Source organism: Sorex fumeus, unplaced genomic scaffold, assembly GCF_029834395.1.
Source record: "Sorex fumeus unplaced genomic scaffold, SorFum_2.1 ptg000045l, whole genome shotgun sequence".
Taxonomy (NCBI): Eukaryota; Metazoa; Chordata; class Mammalia; order Eulipotyphla; family Soricidae; genus Sorex; species Sorex fumeus.
Genome location: NW_026606102.1, coordinates 13,542,201 through 13,569,548, shown reverse-complemented (window position 1 = coordinate 13,569,548; position 27,348 = coordinate 13,542,201). Strand labels below are relative to the sequence as shown.

At 49.0% G+C, this 27,348-nt stretch overlaps 1 protein-coding gene across 1 annotated transcript; it reads left to right on the top strand.

Annotated features, from left to right (window-relative positions):
- Positions 1-303: 303 nt before the first annotated feature.
- Positions 304-27,348, top strand: LRRC42 (leucine rich repeat containing 42). Its single transcript, XM_056122158.1, has 8 exons — positions 304-385; positions 6,770-7,256; positions 14,412-14,543; positions 16,545-16,663; positions 17,900-17,988; positions 18,171-18,284; positions 25,146-25,230; positions 26,875-27,348. Exons 2-8 carry the CDS (start codon positions 6,784-6,786, stop codon positions 27,129-27,131), a joined length of 1,269 nt encoding a protein of 422 aa, XP_055978133.1. The 5' UTR covers positions 304-385; positions 6,770-6,783; the 3' UTR covers positions 27,132-27,348.

The window sequence follows — 27,348 nt, the reverse complement described above, 5'->3', positions numbered from 1 at the left end:
CCGCGGATCCGCGCCCGGGGCCCTCTGGTCGCCGGACCGGGGCCTGGCCCCGCCCCCTCAGGGCCCCGCCCCAACCCGGACACGCCCCCTAAAGGCCCCGCCCTCTGCCCCGGCCCCGCGCACGCGCGCGGCCCCAGCCCCGCCTTGGTCCCCGCCCCCGTCCGCCCCGCGGTCTCCGGGCGTCTGGTGGCCCCCTGCCCCCGCCCTCCTCCACCTCCTCCTCCTCCTCCTCCTCCTCCTCCTCCTCCTCCTCCTCCTGCTCCTGCTCCTCCTGCTCCTCGTCCTCTCCCCCTGGCCGACGTCCCCTCCCTAGCTTTGTGCCCGGCGCGCGGCGCCCCGTCTCCCCCCGCCCCCACCCCCAGCGCTCCTCCGGGCCGGGGTCCAGGTAGGTGGCGGCCGCGGGGGGCGGGGGGCGCGGGCCCACCCGCCGGGGAGCCCCGAGCCGGCCCCGGAGGGGAGCGGGGTCTGCGGTCGGGGCGCGGGGCGGGGGCGGGGGCGGGGCTGGGGGAGTTGCGGCGCGGGGCGGGGGTCGGCGGGGCGCCGCGGAGGCAGGTGCAGGCGGCCGGGGGCGGGAGGGCTGCGGGGACGCCGGGCCGCGGGGGTCGCGGGTGGGAACCGGCTTCGGTGGCACCAGCCCCCGCGAGGTTGGTTGGGTTTTTTTTTGGTGGGGGGATGGTTAGGGAAACTGAAACCTGGCCGGCTGCTGGGTCCCGGAGGGCCCTGGGGAGCCGGTGATGGGTGAGGCGGCAGGTGGGCGGGTGGCCGGCGGGGGCGGGGAGGGCGCCTCGAACAATGCCTGGGCGACGGGGGCTGCCCTGGGGGCTTCGGCGCCCCCTCCGGGCGGGGTGGTGGCGAGGCGTGTTCCCGGGAGTCCCGCATTTTCCACGCGAACCCGGCGGGGTGCGGACGCGGCGGGAGGCCCGCGTGTGCCCGATGCTCCCCGGGGTGGGGGGCTGCCTTGTGCCTCTCGGCCCGGGGGGCCGCCTCGCCCTCCCCGCCTCTGCCCCCTCCGATGCCTGCTGCCGTGCCCACCGACGTGGCTGTGTTTCTCCCTCCCCACCAGCCTGCGCCGTGGGCGCCCCGCGGAATCAGACAGGTGGGTGCGACCCATCCTGCACGTCCCTTGTGGAAAACGGGGCCCCCCTTGCCCCCGAGAGGCAGCACCCAGCCCCGGGGAGAACTTGAGCCGGGAGGCATGCCAGCTTAGAGAGGGGTGCTGGCCCTGCCACTGGCTCCCTTTCTTCCTGCAGAGAGTTGCCTCTCCTCCTCTGTCAAGGAAAAGGCAACCCTGACCGGTTGGGGTGTCCGGAGTGACGGACACGGACGTGAGGTCATTTTGCAGGACGCCTGGCCCAGGCCTGTCAGCTGGGAGGTGGTTGATGAGTGGCAGGATCTCGGAAGCTGTCAGCTCATTATCATCATCATCATCATCGCCATCATTGCTATAATTTCTTTTTCTGGGGGGGCGGGGGTCGTGGACTTACCCAAGTTATGTGTTTTCTTCCCTTTTTTAAGTGAAAGAGCCGTTGACTCAATTCCCCGTTTTAATCCTATCCCTCCCACTCTTCCTCTTGTTTGGGATAGTCATGCTTCGGGCTTAGTTAAAAAAAAAAAAGGGCTCCGAGGCCTGGAAAAGAAGCCGGTCGTGTTTCGTGTTATTTCACCATCTTATTCAAAGAGACTGCAGAGAAATGAGTTTTTATTGTAGTAAAGTTGTATTTTATGCACTGGGCAAGCGTTGGCTCATCTGTGGGGACCAAATAGTGGGACATGCACTGTTGTGCCGTTTTTCCTCTGAGGGTGTGTGGTTGCAAGCTGCCTCCTTTAGAGGGGACTGGAAGATGACCGTAATGCCCCGTCACTGTTAAGGTAATGTAAGATACAGCGAATGTACATCTACTCTGGACAGTGTTATATAGATTCCAATTTTTCACTTTTATGGCCGTTTTTGAACCACACCTGGAGGTTCTCAGGGATCACTCTTAACAGTGTTTAGTTGATCATGCAGGGCCAAAAATCGAACCCGGGCCTCCCCCGTGCAGAGCATGTCCTCAGCCCTTGAGCCTCCCTCGTTCCCTCTTATGGGGGGGGGGGGTGCCTTGGTATAGATCCCGTCGCCTGAGGGTTTCCTTTATAATAATCTACCTTATCCAGTAGCAGGTAGAAGCAAAGCCAGAAGGTTTGTATGAATTTCTGTTGACATGTTAACCTTGGGAGGTTTACACTAACTTCATTCTTAGCTCATTTTTTTAGCACCCCACAAACTCTCAGGGTGCTGCCGTTGGCAGAAGACAGATGCACGGATTTAATAATAGAAGCCATAGGTCAACAGGATTCCTTGAACCAAGTTTAGCTCCTGAAGAACCATCATTAAAGGACAGGACAACTGGCCTTGGGGCTTTGGGACAAAATGTATGGGTTTACCTTTCAGGAAATACTGAGGTTTTGGAGATTATTATCATTTTTTTTAACCATTTAGAAAGAGACTGTTGTTTGGTGAGTCTCTTAAAGTTGAATAGGCACCCCAACTGGGCCTTTTTAGAAACTGTTCCTTGGAATCCTGGGCCAGCAGGGTTTGGGGTGGCCTGGGTGTCTGCCTTCATCCTGGTTCCAAGGTGCTTGTGCCCTCTGCTGGTTACAATCAGACTTTGCTGAGTGCCCCCACCCCCACCCCAAAGTCATCTTCCTTCCATTCATTTGTGCAGTTACTGGAGAGTTTGTTGTAGACCTGGTCGGGGGCGAGCTTACACTGTGCTAGTAGGTCAGTTATCTTTTGTAGAATTTGCCTTCCTCCTATTAAAATGATGTTCCCTTTTTTTTTTTTTTTTTGGAGCCAGTCCTGTCGCTTAGTTTCTGATCCGCAGGTAGGGTCCGGCTCCGGATTTTCAGTTCCAGGAATAAAGGGGATTTACCCTAATAGGATTCAAGGGTGAGATTGCCGGGTCCAGATGCTTACCCTTTCTGGAAGAAGAAAAGCTAAGAATCAGTGAGGCATCACCTGAGCCGAAGGCAAGAACATGAGCTATAAACTTTGGCACCGTGACAGGGATTTTTCCCCCTAGTTGTTAGGTTTTTCCCTGGTGGTGCTGCAGCAGTGACGCCCAGTCATCTGTTTCGCTTCTGCCACCTGCAGGAGGGTCTGGCGAGGAGGGGAGGGGCCCGCAGCGCAGTTGCCGGGAGGAGGAGCTGACTCCTAGCAACGGCATCAGCCGGCAGAGCACCAGCCCTGCCCTGCGGAGGGCTGCCGCAGCACTCTGCTATCTGGGAAAAGGGGCTTCCTGGGCACTTGGGACTTGTGTTGGGCTTGGGGAAGAAGGATGAATTCCTAACGGCCCTTCCTTCAGGGAGCCTGCAGCTGCGGGGCCAGTCACAGGTGGACGCAGTGGGAAGTGCTGATTGGTGGGTAAAAGGATACTCTGGTGCCCGGGGGAAGTCCAGGCAGGCAGGGGTGCAGTGGTGCGGGTCAGGCGAGGTTTCCTGGGAGGGGGCCAGCAGCTGAGCTGCGTGTTAATGAGGAGTAGGACCGAGCCAGGTCCGGGACACGGAGAGGCAACTCCTGCAAGAGCTGCGGAATGGGCAGAGGCGCATGGGATAGGAGTGCGGCTACCTTACCTAGGTGGCGTGGCATGGTGAGCTGGGGATGTCACCCCAGGGAGATGAGCTGGGACCAGCGGCTGGACCCAGGCCCCTTGGCCTGTATGGTTTTGGGGTTGTGTGTTCGGTTTTATTTGTTGGGCAGGGCTGGAGGAGGCACCACCTTCTGTGCTCATGGATTCTTCCTGGCAGTAGTGGGGGGGAGGGGTCATATGCAGTGTCAGAGATTGAGTCTGGCTTGGCTGTGTGCAGGCCAAGTGCCTTACCCACTGGACTCTCTCTCCTGCCCTTTGCTGGTGGGTTTTACGCATATAATTTTCCCCGGGAGAAACACGGTTCATATTGGTGCCCACAGACAGGTTTGATGGCCTCAGGGGACTCAGCATTTTTATCACTGACTGGATTTTGTCCCTCTTTCATTGTTGTTTGGTTTTGGACCTTAACCAGCACTGCTCAGAGGCTGCCTCCGGCTTCACACTCAGGCGTGGCTCCCAGCAGAGCTCCAGGCGCCAGGCCTCCTGCAGATCAAACCTGTTGGTTCTGCCCGTCGCTCTGCTGACACTTGAAGTGGCACCAGCGCTGCCTTCTAGCCCCATGTTGGCCCGCGCGGCAAGCCTACCGTAGTCTTTCATGATATCATTAGCTCTTTTTTAACCTAGGCTGTGTTGGGTTTCTACCTCTCTCCTGCCTTTAAATTGTGGAAATAAGTACTTTTCTTTAACATAGTAAGTGTTTTGAAATTATACAGTTCCTCAAGAAAACAATCCCGGGGTGAGCACAAAATGCCACCTGCATGACTGCGTAAGTGCCCAACTGTTTTCATGCTATGCCTCATTTCAAAAGTTCCCTGATGGAAGATGTTTCCAAAGGCCGGAATCATTTTCTTATTGGTTATCGGGACGGGGATGGGGCAGAGGGAGTAATGGGCCGTACCACGAAGGGCCGCTACCGGCTCTGTGCTTGGGGGATCACTCCCAGCCATGCTTGGGGGACCGTATGGTGCCAGGGCTTGAACCAGAGTTGACCCTGTGTGTAAAGTAAGCACCCAGAATCATTTTCATTTGACGGTTGTAAGGGTGGTTTTCATTCGTAGATCCCAGAAGCCGCCTTGCTTTGGTGTATGTGGAGTTTAGCCCCTGAGCAAACGTCAGGCCCACAAGTACGCTGCTTGGGGTCCCTAGGCACACCTCAAAGAGATTGCCCACGCAGCTCACAGACCGCCACTGTGAAGCGAATTTGCCATGAAGTGACTCATCTGAAATGCTTGGTTTCCCAGTACATATAAAAGTTATGTTTATCTTTTGTTTGAAAGAAGCTGTTCATTTCTCAATTTAGCGTTTGTTTCTGGACAGAACTGCAGAGCTCTGGTTACCGGAGAGGGGGCAGGGCGTCCGATGGATTGGTGGAGGGTTTGGTACTGTGGCAGTGGGGGTACAATAGTAGATACTTTGGCGTGAAATTGTTTCCCTGAAGCGCGGACACTATGTAAACTGATGTTTGGTGTCGGAATTTTTTTTTTAAATGGCAGATGGGAAGTGAGTGCATGCTTTGGGGAAAATGGTCCAATGCACTTGCTCAATACAGGATTGCTTCAGACCTCCAATTTGTCTTTTACACCTTCAGTTTGTAAATAGTGCAGTATCTGAATAGTGAAGGGAAGGTAGGGAATGCCGTGAACTGTGAAGGGGAGGTAGTGAACTGTGAAGGGACGGTAGAGAGTGAAATATGCCTGGAGTAGAAGGCAGAGAGAGCACTATGTATGGAGTCTGAGTGAAATCAGTGCAGTTCCTCCCTTCAGAAAAGCCAGAACAGCAGAAACAGGTCCAGAAACAAATTAGTGCAGAACAGTGAGCCAAGTGCAATGAAGAAGTGACTGGCCCATTCCCAGGTAACTGAGGAGTTAGTTATTTTTCTTTCTGTTTCTTTTTTTTTTCTTTTTGGGTCACACCCAGCTATGCACAGGGGTTACTCCTGGCTCATGCGCTCAGGAATTACTCCTGGCAGTGCTCGGGGAACCATACGGGATGCTGGAATTCAAACCTGGGTCAGCCGCGTGCAAGGCAAAACGCCCTACCTGCTGTGCTACCGCTCCAGCCCACTTTCTTTCTTTCTTTTTTTTCTTTTACTCTTTTCAGTAACTCCACCTCTAATTTCTAATCTTTATACTGTGTGTAAATTGTGTACTGTATCTAATTTGCAAATCAATAAAGACTCGATTGGTAATGGTTGCTAACATTCACGGAATGGATGTGTCATCATTCATTTAATAACACCCTAGTTGGTGGACATTTAGGTGGACATTGTATTGCTTATATAGATCGGGCTGCCATGATATTCCAGGTAGAATTGAAGAATTGAGGAGGCTTTTTTCTTTACTTTTTGGGAGGTGAGGGAGTGGTGTTTGGGCCACACCTGGGGCTGGGGGCTGCTCCCTGGCTCTGTTTGATGGACCATGTGGTTTCGGAGGTAAGCGATCTGTCTCTCAAGCCCCAAGCTGGCCTTTTGAAGATGGGTAAGAGTGGACCAGACAGACAAGAGAAGGGAGAGTAGAGGCCAGAGGACAGTAGGGCCAAGTGGGGCACGTGCCCTGCAAACGGACTACCCAGGTCCAATCTGTGGCATCCCATAAGATCCTCTGAACCCTGCTAGGGCTGATCCCTGAGCACAGAGCCAGAAGTATGCCCAAAGCACCCCAGGATGTAGCCCAACATACTTACACACATACATACATACATAATCGAGAATAGAGGAAAGGACATTGAGAGCATTGCCGGTAGAGACAGCAAAGGTGATTACTCCCATAGAAGTTCACAGGCCACAGGCCAACTGGTAAGTTTATTTTCCCCAGAATCTTGCATGGGGCCGGCGTGGCTGACCCAGGTTCGATTCCTCCGCCCCTCTCGGAGAGCCCGGCAAGCTACCGAGAGTATTTGCCTGCACTGCAAAGCCTGGCAAGCTCCCCGTGATGTATTCGATATGCCAAACACAGTAACAACAAGTCTCACGATGGAGAAGTTACTGGACCCGCTCGAGCAATCCATGAGGAATGGGAGGATACTGCTACACTCTTGGGGCTTGTCTGTAGGCCCAGAAAGCTCTGTACACTGGGGAAAGTTAACATGTTACAAATAGGATTTTAATTGGATTTCCTTCCCTTCTGCCTTTGCCTTTGTAGTACCAACCAAAGCAATGTCTTACTACCTCAACTCAGAAAACCACCTAGACCCAGGACCCATCTATGTGAGAGAGAACGGGCAGTTACACATGGTCAACCTGGCACTGGACGGCGTCAGGAGTAACCTGCAGAAGCCCAGGCCTTTCAGACTCTTCCCCAAGGGCTTCTCTGTGGAGCTCTGCATGAACAGGGAAGATGACACCGCCCAGAAAGAGAAGACGGACCACTTCATCTTCACGTACACCCGGGAGGGCAACCTCCGGTACTCGGCCAAGTCCCTCTTCAGCCTCGTGCTGGGCTTCATCTCTGACAATGTGGATCACATCGACTCCCTCATCGGCTTCCCGGAGCAGATTGCCGAGAAGCTGTTCTCTGCTGCTGAAGCCAGGCAGAAGTTCACAGAGCCAGGTGCGGGGCTGCGGGCCTTGCAGAAATTCACGGAGGCCTACGGGAGTCTGGTGCTGTGCTCCCTTTGTTTGCGAAACAGGTGGGTGTTCTGATGAGCATAATGCGTATTTTACTGGGTGTGTTAATTCCGTAAAACTCTGGGATCTAATGGATTTGGGGGCTTCCTCGACCAAAATAACCCTTCTGTTTAAAACTTCCAAACACAAAGCGGCAGGCCAATTTTAAGAAAAATTCTACCTGCCCACTCTGAAACAACGCTTAATTAGATTTTGAAAACACTTTACAAGTTGATTACCAAACCTCTGTCATTAGGTAGAAAAGACTCTTCTACCAACTTTTCTAGTAGGAGGATAGAAGAAAAACAAAATGTAATTTGCCAGGTAACTCTTGGAATGCTTTGGGGAATATAAGGATTAGTAAGCAGAGTTCTGGGTCCTTCACTTGTTTTTAGTTATTGAGCATTAGATTAAGAGCAACTTTCGGGGCTAAGAGATGACTCCACTGTAAATGCATATGAGACATAGGTTCAATCCCCAGAACTCTAACGAAAAATTTTTAAAAAAGACTTTAAGATACTGAGTAACTGGATTGAGTGAGTGGTAGTATGGGGGGGAAGGCATTTGCCTTGCATGCAGCTGACTTGAGTTCAATCCCTGGCACCACATAGGGTCCCCGAAGATGTGCCACAGTGATCCCTGATCACTGTACCAGGAGTAAGCTCTGAGCACTGCACCAGGAGTAAGCCCTGAGCACTGTTGGGCGTGGGCCTCTCCCCAAATAAATAATTTTTAAAAATCAAACACTGAGCGATTTTAAATTTTGAGTATCCTGTAATGTTTGGGGGCTGGAGCTAGAGCACAGCGGGTAGGGCGTTTGCCTTGCAGGCCGCCAACACGGCTGACCTGAGTTCAATTCCTCTGACCCCCCTTGGAGAGCCCGGCAAGCTACTGAGAGTATCTCGCCCACATGGCAAAGCCTGACAAGCTCCCTGTGATGTATTCAATATGCCAAACACAGTAACAACAAGTCTCATGATGGAGGTGTTACTGCCCCAAATCTATGAACAATGGGAGGACAGTGACAGTAACATTGTAATGTTTGGGAATTCCCAAGTAAGGTTGTTCCTCTAACCGCAAGGTCTAATAGAGCCATCTTTTCTCTTGTGACATGCCTTTGCTTGCTTCTATGGATGTACATCTGTATTTTTTTTTCCACCATGATTTTTATTCCACCATGATTTAAAAAAAATTACTGTCTGAACATCTCCTTGCACCAGGGAAATAGATGAAAGGGCTGGAATGCATGCTTTACATGCAGGAACCCTAGTTGAGCCCCCACCACCTTAGGGGAGTGACCCCTTAATCAGGAGTGGTCCCTGATCACTTGCCAGTATAACCAAAATAAATAAAAATGATTTTTTTTAAGCATAGGAAAATTCAGACACCAGAACGTATGAAGTGAAACAGACCTTCCTCCCAGCTCATCTCGTGTTTCTTCTCCCCAAAGGCACCCATTGCTGCCAGGTTCTTTTCTCACATCCCGGAGCGATTCCGTGTGTTCCCACTTGCAGATACGGCTTTCCCCTTTGTCATGCAAAGGGAACCTCACTGCTGTACCCTGTTAAGAACCTCGCTTTCTTCTCATATTGTGACAATCAACAACAGTTTTGTAGACTGGAATTCTCATAGAGCTGTATAGTAAACCACTCCAGAGCCATCTCTGCAGTTAAAAATGTGAAAAGCAGCTTGTTACTAGGATGCACAGTCGAAGGAGAAACAATTCTAAACAAAAAAGCATGTGATAGAAAAAGAAAAATCACACCAGAAAGTGTAAGTTAAGTTTATTGTTGGGGAAAAAAGGTGGGGAGAGGAGCGTAATCTATATTTTATCGACCAGGGACCTAGTGGTTTCACTCCCAGGCCCAATTTTATACCTTAAAACGAAAAGACAAACACGTGTAGACAGGAATAGTAACACCTACTCATCAACTGAGCAAGCAACTCATGGGTCCCGGGTCTGTGACGTAAAGTCTTAGCTGAGTGCATGCAAGTGGCCCAAGGTCTGTCCAGGGCCGCATGGGCCCCTGGACACTACCAGGAGGAGCCCCTGAGCACAGAGCTGGGAGTAGCTCCCCAGGTCCACTGGGTGTGGCCCCACAACAGAGAGAAGGAAAACCGATGCACTGTGTGGTCTTGGTTCAGGCTGCCCCTGGGAAACCAAAAAGTTCCCTTGCTAAATGAAGAACAGCGGTGATTTCTTTGTCTCTCCCACATTTGAAATACATTTCATGGGCCAGAGATTAGCCCAACTGCTTGAGCATGTGCTTCGCCTGCCGGAGGCCTGGGTTCAATCCTCGGTGCCGTACAGTCCCCCAAGCACTACAGAAGTGACCCCCAAGTACTGGGCCAGGAAGTAGCCCTTGAGTACAGAACCACAGCAAAGCAAAAGAAAATTAAGTTCATTCTCTCACATTTATTCCAAACTACTTACCTTCATCGTATAAAACAAAGAAAAAGAAATGAAAAATAGGATTATAACGTACATTTTTTTTAATTGTTTTATCGAGGCTGTACATATACTATTTGGGAAACTAATCTTGGAAATTCGTAAATTAAAGGTGATTGTTTTCAAATACATATCTTTATATGTTTGGAGGTACGCATCTGCATTTTTGCTCTCTAATTACCCCCCATTACAGCCAAAGTGTTTTATGTTTTATTCTCCTCCCCCCCCCCCCTTTTTGGGATCATACCCAGCAGTGCTCAGGGCTTATTCCTAGCTCTTCTCAGGCATCACTCCTTGGTGCTTGAGGGACCATATCGGAGCCAGAGATTGAACCCAAGTTGGCCACCCAAGTTGCAAGCACTCTATCCACTGTACTACTTCTTTGGCCCTAGAGCCAAAGTATTTCTTGTGATTCTTAGTGTGCCTTTGACCTGTGTGGTGCTGATAGAGTGGTCAGTGGTCAGATTGGGTGAGGACCACTCTTTTATTCACAATTGCTGAGCATGTGAATAGTGTAGCACTTCAGAAGCAGCTCCGCATGATGTATCAAAAAGCTTTTAAAATATTGGCACTATCCCTGAATTTTTTTTTGAACTTCTGATTTTTTTTAAAGGTAAAGGTAAAGGCCCTCCCGTTGATCGTCGATTTGCTCGAGCGGGCCCAGTAACGTCTCCATTGGAGACTTTGTTGTTACTGTGTCTGGCATATCCAATACTCTCGGTAGCTTGCCAGGCTCTCCGAGAGGGGCGGAGGAATCGAACTCGGGTCGGCCATGTTGGCCGCTTGTAAGGCGAACGCCCTACCCGCTGTGCTATTTTTTTGATTAAGAATCTTCTAATTTTTCATTGAATGATTATATATGGAAGCAAATATTTTTACATGATGTGATCTACATGTTAGTACTATTTGTAATTGTAGCATTCTGTAAACTGTCTTAACTGGTTGACAGGAAACTAGTTAAACTAACGACCTAACGACCGTACATTTATGTAGCAAAATGTTAAGTAATTATGAACACCTAAAGCTCATTTAAAATAATCCAGTGAAATGTTCATTAGATAATAAAACTAATGGACAGAGGAGATGGCTCGGGGCCGGGACTGGACCATACTGGGGAGCCCTGGGTTGGGTCCCCAGCACTATGTGGTCTTCTGAGTTGCCCCCCAGCAGGCTAAGCACAGAGCCCGCAGCCTTCCCACCTGATGGCTTGCATTCTGCTGCTGAGCCCCTTCTCAGGCTGAAATGTAAACCATTGCAACATTGAAATTGATTTTGATTTTCTTTACAATTTTCCTTTTAAAAAAAATTTTCCCCAAGAGTCTTCACTGTCACTGTCCTCCCGTTGTTCATCAATTTGCTCGAGCGGGCCCAGTAGCATTGTGAGACTTGTCACTGTGTTTGGCATATCGAATATGTCATGGGGAGCTTGCCAGGCTTTGCCGTGCGGGCGAGATACTCTGGTAGCTTGCCGGGCTCTCCGAGAGGGACAGAGGGATCGAACTCAGGTTGACCGGGTTGATCACGTGCAAGGCAAACGCCCTACCCGCTGTGCTATCGCTGCAACCCCCAAGAGTCTTATTACTTTTATAATCAAAACAACAAGAGAAATATTTTCATATATTCGTTGAACTCACATATTACTGCCACAGTTCCAGACCTCACTGTCTTACTCAGACGTAAGTAAGATTTTCAGTTTTGATTAGTCCTTCCCTCTCCTTTTGAGTTGGCAAAGGAAAGCAGGAAGAGGAGAGGAGATTGGGCTTTCCCTTTGCAGTCCAGCTCGGCGTTGAAGCTGGAGCCGCAGAGTTTCGCCAGCTGCAAAGGGTGCTGGAGGAAATCATTGAGAATAAGATAGCTGAGCAGATGCAAGTAACTTGCTGTCCTGACTTTTGGCGACAAAGCTGACTGCCTGGAGAAACCTGTGTCTTTGCGGTTGGATTTCACCTCTGCGACATTTCTGGCATTTGAACTTCGTGATTTTTTTTTTTTAATCACAGTGGTGGTGGCAGGGAGGCAAGTATGTTTTCCTAAAAATAGCAACTCATGTAACTAAAGTCATTAGAATAGCCACCCTTTAATGAGAGAGCTTATGAGATGCCCTGTACTTTTGGAACATCGCTTGTTGTTTTCTAAATAAAAGAAGAAACGATCAGGTGTGACCCACCCTCAACCCCACATTTCCCCAAAAACACAGTGTAGAAGATTCTTTGCAGAGAGGACCCCAGACTAGTTCTTTAGCGGACTTCCCTGAGAAAGCTTTTTTTTTGTTTGTCAGTCATGAACTTTCATGTTAAGTCTTTTTTCCCCTTAATGACGGCCTTATTTTCCTTGTACAACCCTGTTTACCTTTAGTGCCTTCTGCCACGTGAGTCTAGTACTAGACACTCGGATGTTAGTGGTGGGTCTGTATCCTTTGCATGTGCCAAGTACTGAGTTCGATCCCTGGCGTTCAAAATAAGAACAAACAAGATCAGCTCCATTTCATCAAACAAGCAAAAAGATCAGCTCCGTTTCGGAGGTGCTGAAATTGAGGCTCAGACAGGTGAAATACTTTTCTCCCAGTCATTCGCGCTGTTAAAATTCGAGTTCGGGTCTCTTTGCCACAAAAACCTGCCCTTGTTCTTCGTGCTGCTTCTCCACCGTTCTGAACTGTTTCGGGGACAGATTGGAAGAATTGTTGCCAGTGAGACCCTGTCTTACATCCTAGAAAAGAATCGAGTTGTTCCTGTGACTTTGCACATTGGTTCTCAACTCTGACTTCCATGGCGCTTGTGCATCCTGCTGAACATTGTTGTGTCCTTCACAGATAACCCTTGTTTCGGAATACTAATAATCCTCTGTTAATTGGTCAAAGAATGTTTATTTTCCTTTCTCTGATTGTCATAATCCCCCAAGTCCCTATTAACCCACTTCAACTCTGTGATTGGAAGATGGAAAACAGCAGCTTTATTTACAGTGCAATTAAAATACTTCTGAGTAAATAAGGCTCACTTGTGTACCCAGCTGAGCTCAGTCACCAGACAGCTTAGAGGGGTATCAGTGCCCCTGGCCATCTGTACCCAGCAGGCGGGACCAGTGATTGGCTTCAGTGCCTCTCCGTTGGTTTGAAGTAGAAAGGAAGGAGATCTAACTCCTTTCCTGCCCTCAAATTATTCCATCCTGTGTGGGGCAGTTAAGATCCTGCTGACAGAAGGAAGAGGCGAGCACTTTTTAAGTATAACCCACCGGTCCTAGCAGACTGTCTTACAGAGGAAACTACATATCCCAGAGGAATGTGGATGACGGGGCCGACTCCTAACACAAGGCAGTTTCCCTTACTCCTAACACAAGGCAGTTTCCCTTAGCCTTCTCTGTTTCCTGTCATCCGTGATCCCTTTTCATTTTTTCTAACTGATGTCACCTGGGAGAGTTGAGCCAGCCAGGACTGTGGAATGCCCCCCTCCTTTTTTTTTATTCTTTAAATCTCCTCTTCTCCAGAAGCTTCCCTGATGCGCCCTGATAGTAGCTTGGCAAAATGATCCAGTATAATTAAGTTGTTTGTGCTCAGAGGTTTGTCTAATAACCATGTAGATTGGATCATGTTCGAGTCTTGCTGTACAGACGTTGGCGAGGGTGTGGTGTACCAAGTGGGGCTTCCGAGGCACCCCTGGCTCTGCTCCAGTGGCCATATGTTGCTGGGGATAAGCCCGAGGTTCCCACATGCAGAGCGTGTACTCTCGCCCTTCCAGCCATCTCTTCAGCCCCTGCTTTTGGAGTAAACTTAGCTAATGAGCCCAATAGTTTGGTTAGGGGAACAAAAAGGGATCTCCCAATTATCTCTTGGTATATTCTTGGGCTTGTAGGGCCAAAGGTCGTAGCCAGTTTCCAAGCCTTTGAGCATTAGAGAAAAACAACAGTTCGAGAATACAGAGTGCGGGAGTGTGCAGGCGGCCTGGTTTGGAGCCTCTGCACAGCACGGCCCTCCGAGCCCCACCACGAGACAGGGTGCCGGGACTAACCCTGAGCACCGCTGGGGATGGGCAAATGGAAAAGAGAAAGGAAAGAAGAAAGATTAATGATTTGCATGTCCTGGGGCTGGCGAGGTAGTACAGCATGTAGGGTGCTTGCCTTCCCTATGGTTGACCTGAGCTCGGTCCCTGGCTGGACCCAGGTGGCTCCCTTAGCACTGCAGGAGGAACCCGTGAGCATCACGGGGTGTAGCCAAAAACCAAAGTATCCTAAATTCTCCAATAAAGTCCTAACACCAGCACCTAGGTCGGTCTGGTCATCTAACAAAACACCTGTTTAGTATATAACTTGCCTTTGCTGATAGTTTTAAGTTTTGATTCCACTGTAGTGTAAAAGATTTTTGAGACATTTCCTAATTAAAAAAAATTAACCTGTGCTCACATAGTCAGTGAAATCTGATTATCCATAATCCCTTGTCTGATGGAATATTAGCCAAAGCCACAGATGTTTTGAAAGAAGGAAAGGAAAAAAGGAACGACATCTTATTATCTCGTTCTTACTTTGGACAACCCGGCAAATGTATCCTGCCCACACGGCAGAGTCTGGCAAACTCCCTGTGGTGTACTCAATATGCCAAATACCAGTAACAATGATGGGTCTCATTCTCCTACCCCTGAAAGAGCATTCTCAGGGCTAGGACGAGAATGTTACTGGTGCCAGCTCGAGGCAATCGACGAACAACAGGATGATCGTGATCGTGATCCCTTTTCATACCCTACAGGTATCTGGTGATTTCAGAAAAACTTGAGGAGATTAAGTCTTTCCGGGAGCTGACCTGCCTGGATCTTTCCTGTTGTAAGCTTGGAGACGAGCACGAACTTCTAGAACATCTCACCAATGAGGCCCTATCTAGGTATGAACCTGTCACAAATTGTAGATGAATTTCATTACCTGTGTGAAAGGCTGACCCATGGGATGATCTTGAAGAATGTGTTTATTTGCTAATTTTTCCCCCTAAAATATTTTAGTCTCCATCTACTTGGTCAAAGCGATATAGATTGGGCATTTGTTAGAAAATAAGTTAAGAAATTATTTTCTTTTCTAAATCATCTTCATTTCTGACTGTAGTCCTTACGGCTTCTTGGGTTGAAAAATGACTTGATCCAGTCAGCAGTTTGCTGCGGTGTGGATGGCTCTGGAGTGTATCGTGTTGAGTGGAATCAGCCAGAGGGAGAGGAGCAGACTCCGATCGCTCATGTGTGGGAGAGAGAGAGACCTCACAGGGGAACAGCAGATGCACAGAGGAATAGGAACAAAGAACTGGTCTTCAGTAGGACGCCTGACATTGGGGAGGGGCAGGGAATAAGGTAGAGAAGGGAACACTAGGACAGTGGGGGAGGGTGGGGTGGGAGGGAACCGAGGCACCGGGGAAGGGCTGGGCTGTTGGAGCAATAGAAGCCCGAAACTCAATCATAAATATCGTTGTGACTTTGTACTTCATGGCGATTCTACTTCATGGCGATTCGAATGATTTATTGATTTATTTTGTTGGTGATTCCATTTAAAAAGAAGAAAAGGAAAAAATTTTTTTATCCAGCTCTGATATATTCTAGCAAAGGAGCATCGTTTTCTGTTTTAACTCTCAGTGAACTCTAAAATCAGTTTAAACAGTGAACCATTAAAGAGGGTCACGGAAGCCGTTTCAAGGACCCACCAGAGCTGGAAGAAATCCCCCAGCAGTACATTCCCAGTTGGCATTGACTCAGGCTGACCAGCAGAGAAGGGTGGCTGGTGGCAGGTGGCGTCCTGTGTGGTTTCCTAGGCGTCAGGGGGAGCCCACAGTAAACCCGAGTCCTTGCTGCTGTCTGGGCTCACCTGGGACAGCAGCACCTACATGTGCCCTTTACAGAAGTGTTCCTGTGTGGTGTTGGTGAAGGTCTGGACTTACTGTGTTAGGACAAAAAGCACATTAATACCCCAGTATCAAATGAGCTGGCTGGATTGGGTCCCGGGTGCACTGAGAAACCCAATCTGAAATCTAAATTTGCAACAGCAGTTAAGAATAGAGACTCCTTGGGCCCGAGAGATCGTACAGCGGGTAAGGCACTTGCCTTGCACACGCTGGCCCCGGTTTGCTCCCCTGGCACCTCCTGGTCTCCCAAGCCCTGCCAGGAGTGATCCCTAAGCACAGAGCCAGGAATAAGCCCTGAGTGACCCACCCTGCACTGCCAGGTCTGACCCACCCTCAACACCCCCACCACATACACACACACACACACACACACACACACACACACACACACACACATCTCAAACAAACAAAAAAGTAGAAAACTTGGGGCTGGAGCAATAGCACAGCGGGTACAGCATTTGCCTTGCATGAAGCCAACTCAGTATTCGATTCCCAGCATCCCAGATGGTCCCCTGAACACCGCCAGGAGTAATTCCTGAGTGCATGAGCCAGGAGTAACCCCTTTGCATTGACAGGTGTGACCCAAAAAGCAAAAAAAAAGTAAAAGGCTTTGCAGAAAGGACTCTGGAGTAGTTCTTCAGCGGATTTTCCTGAGAAAGCGTTTGTTTGTTTGTTTAGTTTTCACACTGTATTTGTCAGTAGTTCAGCTTTTATGTTGTCTTTTTTCCTCTTTTTTCCCTAGTAAAGCCCTTATTTACCTTCTGCAACCCTGTTTAACTGTTAACGCCCTCTGCCATGTGAGCCTGGTACGAAACACTGAGGTTACCCCACACTCGGTCAGTGAAGTAGCGCCGTACAAGCTTTAGCTTCTGCCAGTGCACTGGGGATAAAATTGTGGGTAGAGGGTATTTTTTTTTTTTTTAGTGAGTTTTATGAAAGTATGTCGTGCCTACACCTCACAGACTCTCTAAGTCTCGTATTTATGGACTTTGTTTTCCCTAGTGTAACTCAGCTCCACCTGAAGGATAATTGTTTATCTGATGCCGGGGTTCGGAAAATGACAGCACCCGTTCGTGTCATGAAAAGAGGCCTTGAAAACCTAACGCTATTAGACCTATCTTGTAAGTTTTATTAGAAATTACAGCTTATTGATGTTGGAAATATGGGCTTAGAACTTTCCTAATACTTCTTCGCTGAAGAGGTGATAATTCAGAAAGTGAATTTCCAAGGTGTCACATTAAGTCACTGGCCCAGCAGGATCAAAGCAGAGGCCCTTGGCCCCTTGCCAAGAAGCCCTTCCTGGCTTTGCTGCTCCTCGTAGGGATTCGCCTGTGCTGCCCATTCGCTTGGTGCCAGCAGGCAGCCTTTCCTCGCTTTCATGGCCAAGGATGTCGTGCTCCTCTGGATATGTTCTCTGAGCTCCCGGTCTGTGGTGTCTGTCAGCTAAGTCATTTTATCAATATTTGCTTTAAATCTGGATGAGTCCACAATTGGGACGTTGTTTTCAGCCTTAACCCAGATACAACTGCAATGGTAGAAAATTGACGAGCTCATTTACGACTTAACTGAGCATCGGGTGTTGGTCTTGAAAGAACAGAAGGTGCCAGAGTGGAAGGTTGAGGTGCAGATCTGGCGCTGCTGTTTTTACTTGCTGCTGTGTCCCCTTGGACAAGTTATTTAACCTCTCGGATCCTGGCTTTTAGCTTCTGTAAAATGGAGACAATATTTCCCTACCTAACCTCCGAGGAAAGTACATTCATTCCTTCAGCATGTCTTCAGAGCATTTCTGCCGTGTCTGGCCTGTGCTCAGGGCCTTGGCAGCAAAGAGCTCAGTGCACACTCTAGCGTGACCGGGAAGTAGGAGAGCGAGGATCCTGGCAGGAAAGGCCAGTTACGGTAGCCGTAATAATTTCTGTATCTGAGCACTCTTGGGAACATTCATTATAGGAATCTTTTCAATTTGGAGATGGGCAGCTACTGAAAGCGTCTTTTGACACATTTTAATATGTGTTTCCTGTATTATCATATGGTTCCACACTAAACCCTTTGGGATTACTACCTGTTAATTTTTTGTTCATTTTTCTGCTAACGCCCAACTCATGGGAAGTTCAAGCCGACAGAGCCTCGCAGATAGCCTCGTGTGGCTCGTCTGTCACAGTTAGGAAAGATGAAATCCCTGTTTCCTTTACTCCAAAAGCATTGCTCACGCAGTGCTTTACAGTGAAGCATCATTTGGCCCTCCCTCCCTTCCTCCCTCCCCCGAGCTTATTGTGGGCTTTTTAGCAAGAGTTTTATGTCCTCGTGGTTTGTGTGGCATAGAATTTAATAGAAACTACCTGTGTTTTTTTAACCTTTAGGTAACCCTGAGATCACAGATGCAGGAATTGGATACCTTTTCTCTTTCCAAAAACTAAACTGCTTAGATATTTCTGGGACAGGGCTCAAGGTAAGATCACTTCCTTCCTTTCTTTTCCCCAACTTCCCGTTTGATACTTTGCTTCTGCTCCGAGCTGCTTAGAAATGGCTGGCATTACGGGTGGGGTTCCCCCCCCCCCGACAACCACCACCACCATCATGAGTCACCAGAGTAACTCAGACCCCACACTCCTGTCCTGTCTCCCGCCCTAGGATGTCAAAGCCGTCAAGCACAAGCTCCAGACCCACATCGGCCTCGTCCACTCCAAAGTGCCTCTGAAGGAGTTTGACCACAGTAACTGTAAGACGGAGGGCTGGGCTGACCAGGTAACGTCGCTGCCGCCCCCACCCACGGCCCGTGCCTCTGTGCCCATCCTCATTGCTCGTGTCTGCCTCCACCCTTGGACAGATGTTCATGCTCTTGAGAGTCTTGGCTGACTCGTCCCACCTCCAGGCTTAAAGCACTGATGACCCGTCACCGACCCACTGCCCAAAGGGAAGGTTGCTGGTCCTTCAGCCTCTCTCTCTCTTTTTTTTTTTTCACTTTTTGGGTCACACCCGGCAAGGCACAGGGGTTTCTCCTGGCTTTGCACTCAGGAGTTAACTCCTGGCAGTGCTTGGGGGACCATATGGGATGCTGGGAATCAAGCCCAGGTCAGCCGAGTGCAAGGCAAATGCCCTACCTGCTGTGCTATCACTCCGGCCCCACAGTCTCATGTTTCGACCCCTTGGATTGTGCCATATTTTAGTGGACCAGTGAGAAAATGCCACCTCACAAACAATTTCAAAAATAAGTGAATTCTGGCCCAACTTCCAAAAATGGGTGTTCCTTAGAGAGTCAGTCCCACTGCCAAGCATTCAGGCGTTACCTCTCCCTTGCCGTGTGCAGATGGGTCACCTCTCAGGTCCTTAGTGGGGAGTGTCTGTGCTTGTCTCCCCTCGCCTGCCCATGTCCACCCGCCCAGCTCAGCTCACTCTGCCCCCCTCAGTGATCTTCAATCGTGGGGTGAGTGCAGGCGGACGTGGGAAGGTAACCCGGTAGTAGATGCCAGGTTCTCTGTGCTGGTACCATTCAGACGTTCAGACTCTTAAACCCATGATTCTCGGGAGAGGTCGAGAGGGAACCCCCAAACCTTTGTCCCGTGTTGCTCTGTGATCACAGGCTTCGGTGCCCAGTGGTGGGCCTGCTCGCTGGCCCACACCTCGTTCCACCACGCCTGTCTTGACAGCTGCCTCCCCTCCCCGCAGCTGGGCCGGGCGTGCGGGAAAGGCCGCATTTTATTTATTTTTCTTTTTTAAAGTCCACATTTTAGAAGCACTTTCAGGTTGGTTTTGGAAGTGCATCCTGAGATGGGACCACAGTGCATCCCCAGACTTGGTTGCACTGGCCGGACCCCAGAGGTAGCCAGTGAGCTTGGGGCAAAACAGCAAAAAGGGAAAGGGGCTGGAGCAGTAGCACAGCGGGTAGGGCGTTTGCCTTGAACGCGGCCAACCCGGGTTCGATTCCCAGCATCCCATTTGGTCCCGCTAGCACCGTCAGGAGTGATTCCTAAGTGCAGAGCCAGGGGTAACCCCTGTGCATCGCCCGGTGTGACCCAAAAAAGGAAAAAGTGTAGACTCTGGATTCTGTTGGGGTTGAGCTCCTGACTCAATCCCATCAACCCAGTGGGCGAATGCCCTCGCAGCTCAGAGTTTTGGTAGGTTCACCTCCTCGAGGCCCCCACGACCCAGCAGCAGTGATGACCGGCCTCTTGTGGGTCCTTGTGAAAACCTTCCTCCTGTCCTCCTGTCCTCCTCGGGGCAGATCATGCACGGAAACCAGGACCTCGAGCAGGACTCTCTGGCTCCCCTCTCTCGGTGTCAGTTTCTCCCTGCCTTCTGCCATATTCTGCTTCTCTCCTGTCTGCAGGCACAGACCTGCTGCTTTGCTCCCGTGATAACCCTCTCCGTCGTCTTTTTTCACTCTGTTCCCTGCTGTCACCAGCTTCTTTTCGCAAACCTCCCTGTACTGCCCGCCACCACATCTTCAGTCATACCCTCTGTCCACTTTTTCCTTCCTGTGTGTCTTACTGTGCTGTTGGTCACCTACCAGCACAATTGTGAAGTTCTTTTATTTTGGGAAAATATTTTTGATTGCACTGATACTGTTTAAAAAGTGTCTTTAAGTATCTCTGTGACTCAGGGGTACAGTGTTACTTTGCTAGGTCTCCCACCAGTATCCCTGCAACACAGTCCTTTGAACCCTTTCTGCTTGCACACACATTCCCCCCCCCCCCCCCGCCCCCAAACCTCAGTCGTGGTCAGAGTCCAAGGTTTGTTTTCACAGGGCCCTGTCTGTTCCCTTGTTTGGTTTCTTTCTTTCTGTACTGCAGGAGCGATACCATTTGGTATTTGCCTTTCTCCACCCGATTTAACTTCACAAAGTAACCCCTCCACTTCAATCATGTAGCAGCAAAATAGTGAAATTTAAGCTTTTCTCATAGCTGAGTACTGTTCCATAGTTATATGTACCTCAGTGTCTTGATCCACTTCCTGTCATTGGCTGTTTTCCGGTCTTGGCCTTTGTAAATAGTGCTGTGGTGAACACGGGTATGTGTGTATTCTTCCTAAATACATCAGTGCTTTCGTGTTTTTTTTTTTAGATGAGGAGGAGTGGAAATGCTAAGTAATAGGGTATACTTGTATTTTTAATTTATTGAGAAACATACATGCTGTTTTCCATCGAGGTTCAACCAACTTTCATTCCCACCAGCAGTGGAGGTTCCTTTTTCGTTTTGTTTTGGGAGAGCCACATCTGATGGCATTCAGGGCTTACTCCTAGATCTGCTTCAGGGATCACTCCTGGCAGGGATTGGGGGCCCATTGGGGTGCTAGGGGTCGAACCTGGATCAGCTGTGTGCAGAGCGAATGCCGTGCCCAACCTGCTGTACTGTGGCTGTTCCCTGAAGGTTCCTTTCGCCCACGCTTTTGCCAGCACTTTCTTGCCACCCTTTTGACATAGGCACTGTCTCGATTTTGGTTTGCTTTTTTGGTGTGTTTCATTTTTTTCACGTGCCTGGGATCGCACCCTGGTCTTGTGCTTGCAGGACGTACACTTGGCCCACTGAGGCCCATTCCCTGGCTCCTTGCTTTGATTTGCACCTAGTCATCAGCCATGACAAGCTTTTTTTTATCTCTCTGTTGGCCTTTTGCGGGTGGGGGGTGAGGAGGCGGCTATACTTGGCTGTGCTCAGGGCTTACTCCTGGCTTTGCACTCAGGAATCACTCCCAGCAGGGCTCGGGACCTCATGGGGGGCCAGGGATTGAACCCACGCCAGCCACTGCACAAGGCAAGTGCCCTTCACACCGTTTTATCTCTCCGGCCCCGTCTCTTGGCCGCTTCTCTGTCTTCTCTCCCTTCTTGAGACCCCAGACAATTGGGATCTCCAGACTCAGTCCTTCCCATAGGCCACTGGCCACTGCCTCAGCCACCTGGAGAGTGCCCTCTGGACCCTTTCTTTCCGGGACCCCGACCCCCAGCAGCAGGACTGTCAGATGGCCTTGTGCTTGCAGGCAGCATTGGGGTTGAACTCAGGTCTTATCCCCTGAGGCGTCCGTCTCGTAGACCCTCGTGTGCCTTTGAAGAAATGTCTCCCCAGCTCTTTCCGTTTTTGATGGGATGGGTTTTTGTTTGCTTTGTTCGTTTTTGTTTTCTGTTTTTGTTTTTTAAGTTCACATCCAGTGGTGCTCAGGTCTTTCTCCTGGCACTGTGCTCAGGGGTCACTCCTGCTGGGACTTGGATACAGCTAGGGCGCCTGGGATCAAACATGGATCGGGGCGTGCAAGGTATGCGCCTGACCCGCTAGACTATCTCTCCAGTCCAGGATAGGGTTTTTCCTTACTGAATTTGTGAGTTTTTGTGTACTATGCATTTTATCCCTTTGTCAGATGTATAGTATGTAACTATTTTCTTCCATTAAGTAGGACATCTTTTTATTTGAATAGTAATTTCTTTCACAGCGCAGGAAGCTATTTTAGTTAGATGACGTCTCCTTTCTTTCACTTTTCCTACTTGAGTCATGGCAGATAACACTGAAGCCAGTAATAAGGAGTGTTTTGCTTGTTTTCATCGATGTGCTTTACAGACTTGGGTCATTGTCTCAAGTTCTTAATCCATTTGAGTTAACTATTATGCATGGTGTGAGGTAACAGTCCAGTTTCACTACTTTGCATTTGGTTCTCCAGTTTTCCTAACACTATTTTTGAAAATGCAGTCTTTCTCTATTTCCTGCTCTTGGATTCTTTGTGGGAAATTAACTGTATGTCTGGTGGGGTTTCCTGTGCTCTTGATTCTATTCCTTTGGTCTGGGTTTCTGCTTTTTCCCACTCTCACATTGGTCAGCTTTATGATTTTTTGTTTGGGGGCCACACTCAGCGTTGCTCTGGGCTTATTCCTGGCTCTGCACTTAAGGATCACTCCTGGTGAGTTTGGGGACTATATCTGGTGCCTGGGATTGAATCCAGGTTGGCCTCATGCTAAGCAAACACCCTCCCAACTGTACTATTGCTAGCGCCGGCTAAGCTTTTAGGGTACAGTCTGAAAATCGAGCATAATCATGCTTCCATCTTCTTCTTTTTCTTCTTCTCTTTTTGGTATTAGGGTCACACCTAGCAGTGCTCTGAGCTGATTCCTGGCTCTGTTCTGGGGATCGCTCCTAGATCAACCTGGAGTAGGAGTGATCCCCAGCACAGAGCCAGAAGTAAGCTCTAAGGACTGCTGGATGTGGTGCAGACAAAGAAACAAATTTTTTGATCTCTATACATACCATTCCCCAAGCCTGCCAGGAGTAAGTCCTGAGTACAGCGCCAGGAGTAAGCCAAGAAACAAAAACAGAACTCGTATTGTCTCCATGCAAGGCAGGTGCCTAAACCCCTTCACTGTCTCTCTGCCTTCGGCTTATCACGATCCCTTTGACTATTGGGGGAGTTTTGTGGTTTCAGACAACTTATTGGTGATGTTCTGTGTCTTCGAAGAACACTGTCGGAACTTTGGTAGGGATTGCATAGAATCCGTATAATACTTGAGCTATAGGATTGTCATTTTAGCAGCTTGTTTTCCAATCCGAGGGGTTGGAATATTTTGCAATGGTTTCCTGTCACAGTGCCAGGGACTGAGCCCACGTCTCCTTCCTGCAGGTGTGGATTCTGCCACTGAGCCACATCCCCGGCCTGTTTCCAATTTGTTTTGTAGTTTCTTGTCTTGTGTGTGCCCTCGCTGACCAGTCACACCTTCAGTCCCCTAATCTAGTTCTGGCCTCCGCTGCACCCCTGTGGGTATTCTCGGGAGGCCCAAGACTCCATTCTTCACCTTTCTAGATGTTTCTCTGCTGTTGAGGTAAACGTGTGACTTAAGCGTCTCGCCCTTTGACCTTTTCCTGGGTCCCGTAACTTTCTCACTTCTCCCTTCAGCTCTCGGCGATCCCTCCCCTCCTCCTCTCTTCTCTCTGTGCTCAGTTTCCTGGGGATCTCAGCTATTAGCGAGTTGTAACTGTCCCTGCAGGGGATGGTCCACCTCCTCTCACATTCTGTTCCCCTTCCTAAATCTTGTCCACAAATCACCTACCGCTTCACGCTTGGCTGTCTAGAACCAGATTTGTTTTTTCTTCCCTGTCCCCAAGCGGCTTAACTTTCCCCACCGTCCACTGAGACACCAGATGCAAACAGTCCATCTCTCCCCGTTCCCCATGGTCAGGAAAGTATCCAAGAAGCAGTGGCCATCGTTATATGTTAATTTTTCTGTGAGTCAGACTCTGCTAAACTTCCATGTGTGTTATTTAATTCTTAGAACGACCTAAATGGGGTAGGTACTATTAGTAATTTCCATTGTATAAAGAAATTGAGGCTCAGAAATTAGAGTGCCTCTCTCCGGCTAGTAAATGGTGGAGCTAATTTTGTCACTGTCTTCGCAAACTCTTAGACGCCTCTGAGTCCCGAAAATCTTCTACGTGATTTTCTTCACATACCAGAAAGGGAAATACTGCATCTAGAGCTTTTATTCCTCATGGGAAATGTGAGCAAATCACTTCATTTTATTTCTGAAGTTTCATAGTCATCCAGATTTCCAAAAGGGTTTGTAATTTAAAACCTAGAGTCAAACTAGATTTATACGGAATTGGAGATCTCTCGGTAGAACTGATTTTACCTGGGTGGGGTTTGGGAAGGCTATGGGGATGCTGGAGGAGGAACTGGGCTCCCTGGGGATGGGTGTGGTGTTGGAATGATGCGTGCGTGAGAAGTGTGATTAACTGTATAATAAACCCTGGTATTTCAATAAAAACAGTCTTTAAAAGTACTAGATTGTAAACAACTTAAAAAATGGAAATTGAGCATGAATTGTTACCGGAGCAACAGATGTAGGTATTTGACAGTCATACAAGAATAGAGTTGGTAAATTTTAAAGCAGAAAAACATGTGAAGATTATAATGACTAAGGATTTTCGTTTTAATACTCAGTCTTTACTATGTATTGCTTAGAACAGGGATGAAAATAGTGAGTCAGCAATGCAGATTTTTTTCTGAGTCATCCAGATCTATTTCTCCAACTTGTTTCTCTTTTGGCCAGCTCGTACATTAAAACAGAAAATGCGTCCTGGCTCTTCGAGCCCATGTTCCCCCTTGAACATGTGTCTCACTTGCTTGTCTCGATGTCCCTTTGCCTGTTTCCACTCTGGAGAAGCCTGTGTTCCCTTTTGAACAGACAGTTCTCTCTACCCTCACATCTTTCTAATGAACTTTCAATGAAAGCTTTCTTGCTTCACCAAAAAATAAAAAGAGCCATACCACAACAAAACAGTATGTCCCAACTGTCCTTGGTTTATATTCTTTTTTTGGGGGGGGGGGGTTCATACCCAGGGATGCTTAGGGGTTTCTCCTGGCTCTGCACTCAGGAATGACTCCTGGCAGTGCTCAGGGGACCATATGGGATGCTGGGAATCGAACCCGGGTCAGCTTGTGTGCAAGGCAAACGCCCTACCCTCTGTGCTATCACTCCAGCCTCCTTGGTTTATATTCTTACCACTCATCTAGAGTAAAATTTACACAGGCTTTGTGTATTGGGAAAGAGGGAGGTGAGGGTGGAGGTGCAAGGAAGGCTTGCAAGTGATAGTTAAGGATTTTGTTCACAATGAAATCTTCCCAAATTTATTTCAGATCGTCCGGCAGTGGGAGCGGGTGACCTCAGAAGCCGTGAAGTCACGAGAACCGTCGGAGGCTCGAAAGGCAGCCCAGCACTTCTGTGAGAAGCTCTCTTTCCTTTGGCATTTTTGACCCTTAAAACAGCCTGTCTTTGCTCATTAGGAAATTATGATCATATTGACTTAATTAGATCTCTAAGACATATTTCACCAGCGTAGCTTTGTCCTAAGTTCATGCTTAACTTGGAGCAGCAGCACCAGAAAAATAACTTCTTAGAACTTATGTGCTTATCTAGTTAGGTCCCATTTTCCTCCAACAAAGATTTGTGATGGCGCAAAAGTTTATAGAATGCAGATGATTAAAAAGGAACTACTTGTAGCCATAAGGTAGAAGTAGCAACTAAAATGGGGCCAGAGTGATAGTACAGCAGGTAGGGCATTTGCCTTGCATGCAGCCATCCCGGGTTCTGTCCCCACCATCCCATATGGTTCCTTGACCACCGCCAGGATCAACTCCTGAGCATCTCCAGGTGTGACCCAAAAACAAAGAAAAAAATCGGAAAAGTGACCATTGATAGATACGTGGATAAGTAAAATGTAATTTTTTTTAAAAATTGTCATATTTACATAGTATGTAATATTCAGACTTAAAAAGGGATGACATTTTGACACATTCTGTAACTCCGATGAAACTTAAAAGCATTGATCTTACGTGAGATTCCATTGATAGTAAAATTCCTAGAGAAAGAAAATAAAATGGAAAAAAAAAAAAGTAGAATGGTAGCTGTCGGGGACTGGAGTCAGGGGAGACCATAGGGAGTTCTAGATGCAGTTTCAGCTTGTCAGGATAAAGAAGTACTGGATATGAGTGGCAGTGATATTTGTACAACACAGAGGTACTTAGAACCACAATATGTGATGTACACTCAAAGATGGTTCAAAGGGTAAATTTATGTGTTCTGCATTTTAACAAAAAAGGAGCTAAGTGTAGAAAAAAGCAAAGCACTGTAGCACTGTCCTCCCATTGTTTATCGATTTGCTCGAGTGGGCACCAGTAACGTCTCCATTGTGAGACTTGTTACTGTTTTTGACATAGCGAATATGCCACGGGGAGCTTGCCAGGCTCTGCCATGCAGACGGAGTACTCTTGGTAGCTTGCCGGGCTCTCCGAGAGGGACGAAGGAATCAAACCCGGTTGGCTGCTTGCAGGACAAATGCCCTACCCGCTGTGCTATCACTCCAGGCCCTGGAAAAAAAAAAAGCAAACTGATAGGAAAATTAAGGAAGCAAGCTAAGAACCAAAATCATACTTTAAAATATAGTCTGTGGTATCACTCCCTAGAGATGGGCCACAGATTTGACTCTGACATAGAATCCAGTCCAGATTTTGAAAAATAATAATTAGCAGTTGTGGACTCTTACTAGATGCCAAGGCTTAAGTGCTGAGTACTCTGCATCCATCATGTCTTCACCCTATTCTGTGGAAACAGGTTTTGTTTCGAAGATGAGAAAACTGTATCGTAGGCACGTTACTCGCACACCCTCCTCTTCCTCCCTTTCCCAGGAAGTAGCAGGTTGGGGGTTGGAGTTGGAGCGCGTGACCCTGCAGGGTGAGCCCCTGCGTCCCCACAGCACACACCGCTGCACGGGGATGCAGTGGGCTGAGGCCGCCACACTGCCGCCCCACCGGGCCCGGCCTCTCCGCAGCAGACCGACTCCCTGCCCTCCCCCTGTCCCCCTCACAGATGGGAAGCGGGCTCGGACTGAAGCCGCCCTGAAGTGCCCCCTGGCAGAGAGCCTCGCGAACTCCGCCGAAAAGCTGCAGTTCTATAAAGAGAAGGCCCCGGACTGCCACGGGCCGGCGTCAGGCCAGGAGTCCAAGAAAAGCAAGAAGAGAGCGTTCGAAGAGCCCGAGAAGGAGCAGAGCAGCTCTTCGCCGTCTTCGAAACAGAAGTGCGTGTGTCTGACCGTGGAGGACTGGGACTTGCTAAACTCCTACTGATGGGCAGGCCGAGGTCGACCTCTCTCCTCCCCAGCTCCACTGTATGAGGAAAGGGGACTGACGGCGTTTTCCTTTTTGTTTGGATCTTCCTACGGCATTAGCCTAGCAGATATTTCTACTTTTGTGGTGGGGGAGGGGGAACGTATGTAATAATTTCTGATGTATATTTTCAATACATAGTAATTTTTTCAAATAAACGTTTTTGCTGTCCTTAAGT

Coding starts and splice junctions, on each gene's coding strand:
- LRRC42 (XM_056122158.1), top strand. CDS start 6,784: ATGTCTTACTACCTCAACTCAGAAAACCACCTAGACCCAGGACCCATC. Junction 7,257..14,411: donor TCCCTTTGTTTGCGAAACAG/GTGGGTGTTCTG, acceptor CATACCCTACAG/GTATCTGGTGATTTCAGAAA. Junction 25,231..26,874: donor AAAGGCAGCCCAGCACTTCT/GTGAGAAGCTCT, acceptor TCCCCCTCACAG/ATGGGAAGCGGGCTCGGACT.